We start from the raw sequence: 14,348 nt of genomic DNA, 5'->3' as shown, positions 1-14,348 counted from the left end.
TTTTAACTAAAACGTCAAATCCAAAAAAGTTGGAATGCTGTGTATGATATAAATAAAAACAGAAAGCATCAAATTCAGAAGTGTGTATTTACAAAAACAAAAGTTTCAGTTTGAACATTAAATATGTTGTCTTTGTAAGGTTTTCAATTTTATGTATGTCCCAAAGGACTAGCAAATTATTGCATTTTGTTTTCTTTACATTTTGGACAACATGACAACTTGTTTCACTTCACTTGAAAAACTCAAAAGCAATTTTTAATTAAATATTTTTAATATAATTGCTTCATAAATCTAATAAATCTGTGCATATCATGGATTATCTTAAATAACTGGGTCAAAATGTTCTAAATTGATAAATAAGAGGATGTATTTTTGATTTCAGGGTGAGCTGTCCCTTTAAATAGCATGTTCTCCAAAATGAACAAGGCTGTAAATGCGAAATGGAATCATTTAAAGATAGAGGATTTAGCATTGCAGGCTAATTTCTGGAAACAAACATTAATTTATGTTTCGCATATAAACACACGCATGCATGCACTTACACACACACACACACACACACATGCACACACATGCATAAACCACTGACTGGCCACAGCTCGTCTGTTTGTTTGAGTTACTAATCACTAATTTACTCAGGAAGCTCCATTAAGATTCTAATCTTGCTGAGAGGAGAGCAAGGCGGACAGGAAAACTCACACTGACCACAGTGTGTGTGTGTGTGTGTGTGTGTGTGTGTGTGTGTGTGTGGTGGGGGGGTTATCCTCTTGAGAACAGCCTGTACATGTGTCCGTCTGCAGTTTGTCTTTGTTTCATGGTGCGTCAAATGTTCAAAGAGGCTTTTCAGCAGAGAATGACTTCACAGCGCAGCAGTTGTTTCTGTTTCTCATGCTTCTGACCCTACAGTGAGCAGACTACACACCACTGCTCATCCTCACTGCCACACAGTCTGCGTAATGTGATGGCCCTGCTGTTTTACATTTCCAGTTTCAATCTTATCCCAGCCATAGCTTCAATTTTGCATGATTCAGTGTGCTTTTGTACAATGATGTTCCCCCTCGTCCTTAATTTATTTTAAATGCAGCACTCATTCCGTCTTGCTGCTCTTTCTTTTCCATCTGTCTCTCCTCTCTTCTATCGCTCCTTAGGCCGAGTTAATCTCTCTTTTCCGCGTCACTAGCCCTGATCGCCTCCTCATCACACAGACAAATGCATATGCAGGAACACACACACACTTGGCTGGAGAGTAGTGAGTTGAGGGAATAATTAAGTGATAATTAAGGTCTTTTTAATGATTTGATTCAGTGGCTCTGTGCATTAAGAGTATGTGTAAGTGAGGCACTCACCTCTCCAGCCTATTACCATGACCTTGACTTTAGTGAACACACTAAGAAAGAAAGGCAGAGCAGCTGTAGCATAAGTAAAGGTTAGAGGAAACTTAAAGGTTAAAACACAAACCGCACACACGCACATGCAAATCCACAAATGAGTGCCGGTACAAACACACAACTGCTGTGCAGCAGTGAGCCATAAACCTTACTTACACACTCTTACACAATGCTGTATTGCCATGGGGATATGAAATTTAATGCTTCAGTGAGTGATATGTTGCCTGATTGTTCTGCATGTGTGTGTGTGTGTGTGTGTGTGTGTGTGTGTGTGTGTGTGTAAAAGTGCCTGATTTGCAGATATACACTAAGAGCAAGTCCATACTGTGGTTAATTAAGTGGGAGAGCAATGTTAAACTCAGTGGTTTTAATAGTGGGAGTATAATGTGCATGTGCATGTGCGTGTGTGTGTGTGTGTGTGTATGAGAGAGAGAGAGAGTGAGTGAGTGTGCATTATCAACCCCCTTTTCCCCCATCTCCCTTTTCCTCGTTAGAGAAAAAAAGAGCTGGTGAAGAGGTTCTTAGCCATCTGCATGACTGTTTCCAGAAAGCCAGCACATTTCATATTTCCATTATGATACATGTTGTCAGATCTTCCCACTGCAATTTATACTCGCCTAAAGCTACCGCTCCTTATTAAATCCACTGTCTGCTCTGGCCTCTAATACGTGTGTGTATGTATGTGTTTTCTAGACATCCCCTATGCCGTAATTACTTCTCTATCCCCACTCCGTTAATAGTCCTCTTCACAGCCTTTACAAGGTTGCGTGTGTGTTTGGCGTGTGTGGGTAAGAGGTCACAGGTTGGTGCGGCTGGGTATTTGACAGATCTGTTGCAGATGAAAAGTGTTTATTGGTTTGTGTCGACATGGCAACCCCTCTCTCACCTGCCGGGGCATCAACACACACTCCTGAATCACCGTGATTCACTGTGCGATGCTGAGAAGTGTGTGTACGTGCGCACATGTGTGCCTGCAGGCGAGAGCTTGCACCTTCTCCTAGCAACAATGCTAAAGAGGAGGTACTCGAAATGACAATGTGTGTATAAGTGGATATGTGGATGTGTATTTATCTTCAAAGATCTCCGAGCATTGAATAAGACACAATCACGCCCAGTATGTGTCAGCGCCTACTAAAACAGACACATCCGAGCATGCCGGCCTGGGACCGTCTGTGTGTGTGTGTGTGTGTGTGTCTGTGTGTGTGTTTTACCTGCTGTAGCATTAGAGCCTGCTGTTGCTGCAGCAGGGCCTGGAGCTGAGGGGGGGACAGGATCTGTTGCATCTGCTGAGGAGTGATCATCTGTGGACTCATCATAGCCATGGACACAGGAACCTAAAGACAGCACAGCAAAAAATACATTTTTAGACACCTTTTTAAAGACTAGCTTGCAAAAAGTAGGACAACTCAATCAATGGGTTAAGCTTTGTGTGAAAAGGCCCAGCCGGCACAGCGAGCTTTAAGCATGACTGTGCCTGCAACTGAATGCTCAACTAAAAACAAACAATGTGAATGGAGGCTGTGCAACATGCTGGTACGGACAGGTAAAGTTAGAGAGGTGTGTTGTCTCTTCTTCTCTGTTGTCAGTCACTGCGAAGAAAAGCTGGCAACATCAGACAAAGATAAATAGACAGACACATCACAGCACACACACATTGTTGACACTTTCCTTCACAAGACCGAGAAAAAATGAAACAAAAAACTGGCAATTGCTGTGACAACAGACAGATAAAAGGACAGATATGCGATCTCCCTATAAAATATAAAATCTTATCTGCTTTTATAAACACATGATTAGGACTGCCTCCGATTCTTTTTCCACACAGTCAAGGCTGACTAAGAAGAAAGGAACAACAAAGTGGCTATCTGATGAGATGTCTATCTCATCAGATAGAGCTGCAGGCAGGCAGAGAGAGAGAGAGAGAGAGAGAGAGAGAGAGAGAGAGACCGCGAGAGGACTGAGAGAGAAATGTGGTGATTTTTCCAGATGTGTTGTGCAAGCACGCTTAATGCACATGCAGATGGGCAGAGCTGCTAATCTGATGACAAACACTGCAAAACTGAAGACAAACTAACCACATAAATCAGAAACCGAGACACTGGTGCATGCACTAATGCAGACAGAAAATCTGAAAAACCACACAGACAATCCTGCTGACAAAGACCTTTTGTATTTATTATCTGAATTAAGGTTTGAGAAAACAATAAGTGGGATAAAAGAGACAAAGCAGTTCAGTCACTAGAAGATATTTAGAGAGTGAGATCGAGTCAGAGAGCTCATATTTTCTCTCTGTTTACAGGCCGAGCCTTCCTTCCCTGCCTACACATCAATAACATATACTGCCTTCGCAATACAAATAATGCTGTCTGTTAAGAGGGGATGGCTGTTTTACAGAGAAATACAAGGGTGAGTTATCACCTCTGAAATTGCCCATTTCTCTGTGTTCACTCCGTGGTGAAATATCAATCTCTCTCACCCTCAAACGGTGTGCGTCTGTGTGTGGGCTTGTGTGTGTGGGCATGCACAAGTGCCAGTGTGTGCGGAGCTCTCTTCAGAGCAGTCTGTCTACTCACCACCTGAGGGGATGGCAGGTAGAGAGGGTGATGGGAGAAGGGATTGTGTGTTAGAGAGCAAAAGAGGAGACAAGCTGTCACTGGTAAATTAAATCTGTAAAGAGCTGATTTGACTTTGTAAACAAGATTGGCTATAAATACTAACACCCTCTTTCCAACCTGGCCTCTGTCTCCCCCCTCCCTGCCTCCCTGCCTCCCTCCTTCCATCCTTCTCTGTCTCTTTTTCTCCCTGTGTGTCTGTCAGTGGCCCCCACACTCTGCCTTTATCAAAGCAGGCTTCCCTGACTAAACACACTCCCAGCCACATGTAACCGTGAGGGGATGGAGAATAGTAGATGAATGAGCTGCAGCGCGAGAGTGTGCGTGTTTGAGCTGAGGGAGAAGAAGAAGAAGAAAAGACAGAGTCAGAGCGGGGTGAGGCAGGGGAAGGGTGGTGTTGTGGCAGTTGGTAAAGGAACAGGCAGAGGGGATGGGGTGGCGGGGTGTGCTGAGCAAGGTGGGGGCGGTGATGGGTGCCGCTTGGCGTCATGCCAGCTTGCCCCCGCCGCTGGGCCTTGTCAGTCTAAGCTGCCAAATGAAAAGCTGTAATTAATTGCTCTTGTGCATCCCATTCTTCCTCCTTGACAACTCATACATTCTATTTTATACACACCGCCATTGACATTTCCAAGTCACAGGCGTAATAATTACTGGAGTTATAGCACCTTTCTGTGTGTTGTCTGACGCTCTGACGCCAGAATCGAACGCACATCCATGTGTGGAAGTGCTGATATACTGTAATGCATGTGTGTGTGTGCACATGCGTGTGGACCTACGCATGTGTTTAAGACTGAATGTCTGTGTGGCAGGCTGAATGCTGAGTAGTTAAGGTTTGACGCCATTAATTGCCCCTATAATCTAATATCACAAAGCGTGGTGATTATGGGGCACGCGTTGCCACCGCCATACGACACCGCCAGCCTGAGAGCGCCGCCACAAAACAAAAGCCTCGCCATTAGCGATTTGACGGGCCAGGACAAAAGCGCTTCACAATGCGGAATTATATTTTCATTCGGCTTTGTCTCTCCCGGTGAATGATTTCTCCCCTTTCATTGGACTGTGAATAGGGAGAGTCTGAAAAGCCGGGCGATTTGAAGTCAGCCATTTATTAAATGCATTTAATTTTTTTTCCCCGCTGTCGTCCCATTTTTTTCATGTTGCATGTTAATTTAAAAGAGAGAGATGCGTGGTAGATTAGTGGGAGAGAGGTGAAGCTGGGGGGGGGGAGTGAATGGAGGGGTGAGCAGAGAGAGGGGAGAAGGAAGGACACCATCCACACTGTGGTAGGAAGGAAGGAAGGATGGAAAGAAGGAAGGCAAGGAGGTGGGGAGGAAGAAAGGAAAATAGAGATATGTGTGAAGAGTCATCTGGAAAGAGAAAGCAATCCAACCCAGCTGGTTTTTGGAAGGAGAAATATGGCCTAAAGCTTCGGTGGTTGTGACAGTGAAGACACACATGCAGGTGAGCCAACATACAAGCCTGTACAGCAGGTGTTTTTATATATAAAAGTTAAAACACTAATAAAAGTAGGATTATTAAACCTAAGATGTCGCTCCAATCATTAACAAATGAATCCGTCTCACACACACACACACACACACACACACACACACACAAACACCCCTGAGGGGTCGGTGGCTGACAGAGGTCAACCCCTGTCTTGGAAAGAGGGAGTTGGGGGGTAGGGAGGGAGGGAAGGAGGGAGGAGAGGAGAAGCGAGAGACAGCCTTGTCGTTTACAGAGAGTGGAGGAGTAATTAGAGGGGTTGTTTGAAGAGGGAGTTTAACTGATTAACAAAGGAAGAGAGGGAGCGAGGGAGAGCCCTAAAGATGGGAAGGAGAAGGAGGAGAAAGGCATGGAGTCCCAGAGGAGTAAAGAGAGAGAAAGAAGGGGGATGTAACTTGCATTTCAATGAGCCTCCATCCCTCTCTCCTCTCCTCCCTTGATGACTTTTCATTCTAACGAGGAGGAAAGCCCCACTTTCCATTTCAGATGAAACCTCAGAAAGAGAGGAAAGAGGGCTATCTGATATTAAACCAGCATGCAGCTGGGGGAATAAGCATCGTGTTTATATAGAGACGGGCTGGTCTTATGACTGCATCTTCTCTAATTTAGAGTGAACTTTGGATTTCACCATCCTTATAATTGAGAGGACAAAAAATACAACCAAAACACAGCATCCTCAACCATTACTTAACGTATTAAAAAAATGTTTAAAAAAAAAAATCATAATGAATAGGTATGGGGCAATATGAAAATTTCATTTTTTTTCGATTATCCTGGTTGAAATAATCGCAATGCATGATATTATCATTGAAACATGCTCAAAACTCTTTAAATGGAACAAAAAACATATGTCAAATGCAAATATGCTTTAAAACGATGGAACACACAAACCATGTCGCGATTTCTAAAAGATTAACATCCAGTGTGTCCTCAACAGTTTACGGCTACAGTTATTCACCTCATGCTGGCTCAAAAATATGCAGCCAGTGTGAAGTGTGTGTGTGTGTGTGTGTGTGTGTGTGTGTGTGTGATGGCAGTGAGTGGTGAAAAGAAAGGAGGCTATAATCAGAATCTAAACAGGCTCTCAGTCTAAATGATGCGGGCCCTGCCTCTGGGTCTATGGGGACACGCAGGAGAGAGGGATAATTGAAAAAATGACAGAGGAGAAAGCAGGAGGAGGAGAGAGAGGCTGACACAGACCTCCCCTCCTCCTCCTCTTCCTCCTCCTCCTCATCCCCCTCTCCTGGTAGGAGCAAACCCCAGCGCTGTTTATCCTTGTCACTGAGCATTACCACCTCACCCTGGAAGAGACGCCTGCCTCTCTTCCTGTCACACACACACACACACACACACACACACCTAGATAGCCATAACTGGCCTCTGTCTTCCAGTCTTTTGTTCAGATTTTTTATAAATTGTCTCCACAAACTTCTCTTCCTCTGATTGGACAGTGGCAAAAGTTTGTCACATTTGCAACAGTAGTAGAAAATGTGAGAAATTTGTGCTTATTCTTGCACAAGGCAACTGCATGACCCTCTTCTGCCACTGTAGCTGCCTGCAGGCTGGGGGGTAAATGAGAGCCTCCCGTTTAAAAATACAGTCAGCAATGTGCGGGTCTCGGTGTGTAAAGAATGCTTTAATGGTCTGTGGTGAACTGCCCTCCTTCTTTTTGGTTGTTTATTCACCAGCTATCATCACTATCGCTCCTTACGCTCTTTTAGTCCCTCCAGGTAAACAGCCTGTCTGTGCTCATCATGCCAAGAAATGAGAGGAGAGTATGGGGTGGATGGGTGGATGGGGTTGAGGAGGGGGGAGCAAGGGGGCTAGAAAGAGAAAAACAGAGAAGTGAAGGAGAAAAGCATTTGAGTGAAGAAGAGAAATAGAAGGAGCGCCCACTGTGCTGAGAGCGTTGTTTGGAGCTCAGGGCCAGGCCTCCACTGGAAGTAAAAGGGCCCCATTGTGTGTGGTGAGTACCCCTCCTCCAGCTAATCTGCAGCGGGGCCAGGGGCCACATTACTCCAGGGGGAACTGATGAGCGAAGCCAGGTGGGGTTGGGGATGATACAGGAATCTTACCGCCTCAGACTTTTTGCTGAGTAATGTTTCTGTCTGTGTCTATAACAATGTGTGTGCAAGCTGGTGCCAAAAAAAGCCGAAATGTGCCAAAAGAGGTTGAATTTTATTGAATCTTTGTGTGTATGTTTTGTTTTTGTATTTTTGGGCAAGTCACAAGTGCAGACTGCAGTATTTGTATTGGCTTTTTAGTGAACTACACCAAGTTCTGCATTAAAGCTTTATATAGCATTTTTATCAGTAAAAACAATGAACTGCCATGTGGAGTGATTTTTAATTTTTTGAGGTTTTGCTTTCTTACCTCATGAAAAGCTTTTTACATTTTGGACACATTTATTCTTTTCTTTCCTGAGCTACTACAGCAATTTATCAAATTGTTTGCCAAGTTGCTCACAGCTGGCAAGCATATTTTTTTTCAAAGTGACATTTAACCCCTTAATCATCTATTTATCAATCTAGATTGTTTTTTGTGTGTGTGAGTGGCCGAATTGGCCATACAGATGTCTGCCATCTCTAAATATAATGGAAGTATATCGCACAATCAAGATTGAGAAGTAACAGAATAAATATGTATATTTGATTTTGGGGTAAACAGTCTAAAGCAATAAAGTAGTTTTCTCAAAATGTTTATAAAATATTCGATCATAAAGATATATATCCGTTTTTATTTAAAACACATAGGTGTAAAAGTTTGTCTTTTGGCATCTTTTTAAAAACAAACCGAATTGGGGACAAAGAGGATGGATGGATGACTGGTCGTGTGAATGAACACATGTAAGGAGGCATGAAAAGATGAAATGATAAAGGTGTGAGGACAGCAGAGGGAAGGGATTCAGGCTGCTGGGAGCAGGGAGTTGGGATCTCAGCTGGCCTATCACTTGGGCCTTGTTTAATGCTCACAAAATTCACACATACTCATACACACCATGCATGTGGATAACACTCAGCTCTCCCTGACAGGGTCCAGACAAATGAATAAAAAAGAAAAAAACTTCAGAGAGGCGAAAGACAGTGAAAGACCAGCAAGTTCAAGTGGAAAATCCTCCTCCTCTTCCCCCTCTCCCTCTCTTCTTCTCCCCTCGTCCGCCGCCTCCCTCCATCTAACGCCCCAGTGCTTCAGAATAAAAATGACAACACATTTCCAGAAACACACACACGCAGACACACACACGCTCAGGGCATTTCATTGGGAAGTGTGAGAAGCCGTTATCGACCATATTTCATTACTGATTTCACTCATGTTTCAAATCACAAAATAAGAGTTTCACACTTGAGTGGCCAGACCCAAACCTCTCCTCTCCAGCCTTCCCCTCTGTCTGTCCATCCCTCTGCCCAGAGCCAAACCCATTCCAGCGCCTGCTCAACCTCCACCCATACACCCTTCACAAACTGTCAGGACCCCATACTACCCCCCAACACACACACACACACACACAAGCAGCCCCAATTCCCTCCACATCAAATAAGAGAAACTGCCAACTAAGCACTTTCATTGAGTGGACAAAAGGAGTGCTTTGGGAAAAACACTTTGAAAGGAAATAAAAGAGAAGGAGAGAAGGAACCGCTTCAGTACCGCAGACTCTGGGGGGCTAAACACTCATCTTTCCACATACTTTTGTTGATTAGTTAAAAGACTTTGAACTCTGCCTTAGAATCTTTATATTCACTTTTTTTCCCACAAATCTGCAGCAGTTCAAATTACGCAGCTGGGGAAGGCAGAAAACTATTTAGCAACATATAGAAAAATGGTGAATTATGGTTGTAATATTGATGAAAAGTATTTCACTGAAATAAACTCTGCTTTTAGACTGACATGACTCAGTTTCTGCCTGCGTGTCTCCCTCTCTTCCTCCATCCCACTGTGCTGGTGCCAGCCCTCTCCAGAGAGCAGAGAGGCAATCTAATTAACATATCTCTAATGAGTCTTTTCATTTTTTTCCTAATTAAACGAGCTCCTCAATAATACATGAAAACAGGACACCGCGCTATTCAATTACATACGTATGGGCCACAGCCAAGCACGTGCGCTAATCTGTATGTGTGCATGCCAAGTGGCAGTGTGTTAAGTGTGCCAGGCGAGCGTCTGCCAAGTGGGTGTATATGTGTCTGCTTGTGCCCACCCAGTGTATGAGAACGTGCCAAGTGTGTCCATTGTAGAGAACGTGTGGCAGGTCATGGAGGCATGCTACGCATCATGCTGGGTAATCCGCCAATTGGCACTCTGTCTGCCAACTGCGCGCCCACCAATTCTCTCAGTCGCACGCGTGCCACGACCAATTACAGTAACTGTGGCCAATTATGTCCAATACCTACTACAAACAGACACCTAAAGAGAGAAATTATCCCAATACCACAGAGGCTATGGATATCTTTCAAGTGTAATATCTCACAGAGGAATGGGCTTTTTCACACTCATTCAGGAAAGACTGACTTTTTCCACATTACTGACAACTAATCCAAGCTCTTTAGTTTAGCCAAAGGCCTTGCTTAAGGGCACATCAGCAGTAGAGTTACTATCATCAACTTTCTAAGCAAGTACATGATTCAAACCAGTTGTGCATGACTTTTCATCTGGTTGTGTCATCTTTCATCTAGTTGTGCATGACTTTTCATCTGACTGTTTTTATGTAATTTGGGGGCATTTTATGGCTTTATTTGATGGTGATGGAGAGACTTTCTGCTCAGTGCACTTGCACCAATGTGGTATGCACCGACACCACTCTCATACTGGGTCACCCATGGTTCTACAAAGCCAATCAGCATTTGAAGTGTGGCATAGCTCTGATTAATTTGAACTCTTTTCAGAAAACAAGAATTTTAAAAGTGGTTTGCTTCCCTGTCTTGCAGACAGACCAAAGCATGAATTCAGACCTTTTGCGCCTCTGTATAAGTTCTTGAAGCTGTGCATATCTCTAAATGGTGTTATGAACCTAGACACGACAGCATTTAGTTTTAGGATGTATCTGGGATTTCCAGGTTCAAAGCAATTTATTATTATTTTGGCTATGGTTGATGGTGGGAAAAGGGGGGTTTACATCAGCATGTCATGTGAATAAGGGTTAGGGTCCCACGGAGTAAGGCAAGGCGAAAATTCACTTTGCGTTTGGTGTCAACACGATTAGATGTAATACAACAGTGACCAGATGATAGAAGTAAAAATTTGTAACATATCAATCCAAAATGGCAATTTTCTCCCATTCCCAGAGTGTCATTTGAAGTCTTATTCTATCTGTGTAATATTTGTTTCTAATATCAAATCAAAACATCTCTTTAGTTTTGAATCATCAAATTCCCAATAATCCCTCACACCATTGTGATTATTGTGCTTTTCAGCAAGTGTAGCTACAATTTTGTTGCACACAATCAATTTTTCCTGCAATTGGCTGTCTAGAGACTTGAGCTATTGTCGAGTTGCTCCTGAATGTGACACATGACAGTGACGCACGCACACACGTACGCGCACACACACACACACACACACACACACACACACGCACGCACACACACACACACACACGCACAGAGTGGATTGATACCATCTCACACAGCCAGCCAAACACAGAGACCATCTCTGAACAACCAATCAAAAAGCAGATATAATCTCAGAGTTTCTTTTGCTCTCAGCTCAGATCCTCCCCTCTATTATAAATAAAGAAAAGAAGAGAAATATGATGGGGAAGGGGTGGGGGGGCATGAGAGGAGGGGGTTTAGGGGGGGGGGGGGGGGCTTGTCAGCGCAGACCAAGTCTTCTCCACAGAAGTCAAGACACGAATAGAAGTCTTCCCGCTCTCCCTGTCTGCCTCTGTCGTTCTCCCTCAGAGAGAAGGGAAAAATCTAATTATCGAGCTCCTAAAGATCTCATTATTGGCTCAGGCTCATTTGCATGTGTGAGAGCAGCCCAGCAGGAACCAACCTGAGGACGGCCATTTTGTGCCTGATGTGAACCACTGTGTCACCGTACAGTTGCTTACTGCCACCTTTAGAAATGACCAGATTAAATGTCTGGCTTCACTCACTCCAATCGCTCACTCACCGTCTGTGGCCGACGGATGATTACTTCAATTACAGCGACTGAGTGCAGTTGCTGCGATTTTAACACTGATCATAAGGCTGAAAAATGACAGTGATTAAGAGATTTCTGTGTGCCACCTGGTAAATAACTTCAGCGCTGCTGCTGCTGCTTCACACAAACAATGCTCTGCACTTTGTTGTTTGTGTCTGACTGCCAGGATCCAAGTACAAACACACACACAAATGTAAATCCTTGTGTCTGTGTGTGTTTGCAGGGGATGTAGGGCCATGTGAACTGACAGCTCAGACAACAGAGATGTAGCGTGGATGCCCTGGAGAGTACAGAGAGGCTAGCCAGGCCAGGCACCAACAAACAAGACAAACAAGACAGATATGGAGAGAAGAAAGGAGGGGAGGCAGGGAGTGTGTGTGTGTGTGTGTGTGTGTGTGTGTGTGTTTGAGATGAGAGAGGGAAGGCTGTAGAAGGTAATACAAGAGCTGAGACAGGCCAACTGAACCTGCGTTTGACTCTATTCATGTGAGAAGACAGTCACAGGCTCATCTCTTGTCAGCGTTCACAGACAATCAACAGTAGTTCCTTACGCTTCATTGCCAAACAACAGATTTACATTACACGTTGACTTTCACTTCCCTCTTACTTCACCACTCTCTATGTGTTTAGTTGTTTTTTTTAAAGTTGAGTCAAGGAAAGGAAACATTTCTTAAGCAACATTGAATTAAATCCCCATCCTACACCAAAGCAGAGCAGTGTCAGACGTGTGTTTGACTCAGGTCAGGAAGAGGGACTGATGACACAAACTGACCCATTTGGATGGACAGCCAATGTGGATTTAAACCATGCATGTTGCTCTGATAAGATTACAGGGCAAGCCAAATACAGAGCAGACCGCACTTTGGGTGAATGGCTCAGCTACTGTGACACATGTATTAATATTAATTTAGGCCACATGTGCACCGTTTTGTGTTGATTCACAGTATAAATGCAGCTCTAATCTTTGGAATATTACAACAGTACAGATCTGATATGAAAAAGTATCTATTTCATTCTCTTATCCGTTAAAAGTCACCGTGTAATTTCTTCAACTGCCAGTTTTTTTATCCAAAGTAAATAAAGTGATTTTGATTCCAATTCGGGTTTTGATTAAAGTGTAATCCGCAAGATCCCCCCCTTTTTTACATTTTATTCCATTTCTGACATCTTCAGTAATAAGCAGTCATTAATTCTGTGGCATTTTTATACTTCCCAGAGGTCACGTGGCAATTAAACTGTGCAGTCGACGCTGTAAAATCTTATTCTTTGGTCTTTCTACTGATGTCTGAGGTCTTTCTGTTCACTGAGTTGTACTACCTCGATCCAAAAAAAAAGTTGGGACACTGTGTAAAATGCAAATAAAGACAGAATGCATACAAAACAAGAGGTTATCATTTGAATTTGAATGAATGGTCAAAGGATCATCAACATGTCACAAAGGATTAGGAAATTGTCCGTTTTATTTATGTTTTAAACAGCGTCCCAACTTTTTTGGAATCAGGGTTGGAGTTGAATTTTTTTTTTCCTGCTCTGTCACGGAGGCCACTGCTGTTTATACTAAACACTCAGCTCTTCCTCTGTTTATTTCAAACAAACCCCCCTTCCTGCTGCTGGACATGTAAAAGGCAGTTTTTTTTTGCACAAGAGGAGTTTTCCTGGAAAACCCGAGCCAATACCAAATATTTATGAGAACAAATGAAAATGCTTCCATGATGCATTTATTTTATGTTTCATCACTTGCAAGGAAATGTTGCAGCATATCTCTCTCGCACAGAAATGCCTTTTATCTAGATGGCTGTATGCTTTTTTTATCACCTTTAAATGTGAAAAGTTTTCTATTTTTCCTCGCAAGCACCTTTCTGTCTGCAGTAAGGCTGCAAATGAAATCTGACCTTATCCTTGCTTATAACTCACATCCATCTTTCTCTGCCTTCCATCTCTTTCTTCATTCCCCATGATGTGATGGTCCAGCTGCCTGTTTATCATGTGGCACGTTAATGAGAAGAGCAGTGCAATGGCCAGACTGCTTGCTGCTCAAGTAGACCCATGGCCCCACTTTTATTGATATGAGACATGGCTGCAAATCACACTTCTGCATGGACTCTGCACATCACATAATTGTAAAGAACTGCCAGAAGTAATGTCATGTGTGATATTCATCAATGTACACTGATAGTAGTAATGTGTGTGTGTGTGCTGTCCGTAAGTATGTGTGTGTGCGTGTGTGTGTCCTCCTCAAGTGTCTTTCAGTGGGGATCCTGCACTCCAGCTAACCCCACTCTCTCTGCTTACTGTGGAATTCAACTCTGAAAACAGCTCACTACCCAATCACTACAAAGACCTCATTCACACACACACACACATACACACACACATACGGTCACAAAAAAGAGAGGGAGACACAGAAAGAAAGAGAGGGAGAGAAAAGCATGTGTCTATATCACACTGTGTAGTTGACGTGGCAAGTTGGTGAAGGCTGAGCTGCAGCAGCCAGGGGCTTAATATTATACAGATTCTGACAAAGCAACACTTGGGTTGTGTATCTGTGCGTGCATCTACGAGTGTGTATGTGCGTCTGTGCTCTGACCTGCACAGGGCTCTGTTTGACCTCGTTGCTGCCAGGGGAGTTAAGTCCAGAGGCCTGCTGGAGGAGGAACTGTCTGGCTGCCTGGAGCGCCTACGAGGGAGAAATAGAGATGATCAGATG

The 14,348-nt window shown here is 43.6% G+C and overlaps 1 protein-coding gene across 2 annotated transcripts in view; it reads right to left on the bottom strand.

Moving 5' to 3' along the window:
• foxp4 (forkhead box P4) overlaps positions 1-14,348 on the bottom strand; it is a 244,184-nt gene that overhangs the window by 32,696 nt on the left and 197,140 nt on the right. For both annotated transcript variants that reach the window (XM_059328894.1, XM_059328895.1), the window contains 2 exons: positions 14,229-14,318; positions 2,600-2,722 (listed from right to left, as the gene is read on the bottom strand). In XM_059328894.1, the coding sequence (XP_059184877.1) occupies positions 2,600-2,722; positions 14,229-14,318 (213 nt within the window). The remainder of the gene's footprint in view (positions 1-2,599; positions 2,723-14,228; positions 14,319-14,348) is intronic.

This window comes from Centropristis striata, chromosome 3, assembly GCF_030273125.1.
Source record: "Centropristis striata isolate RG_2023a ecotype Rhode Island chromosome 3, C.striata_1.0, whole genome shotgun sequence".
In the NCBI taxonomy this organism is placed as follows: Eukaryota; Metazoa; Chordata; class Actinopteri; order Perciformes; family Serranidae; genus Centropristis; species Centropristis striata.
The sequence above is the reverse complement of the archived record's forward strand: the minus strand, read 5'-3'. Positions and strand labels throughout refer to the sequence as shown.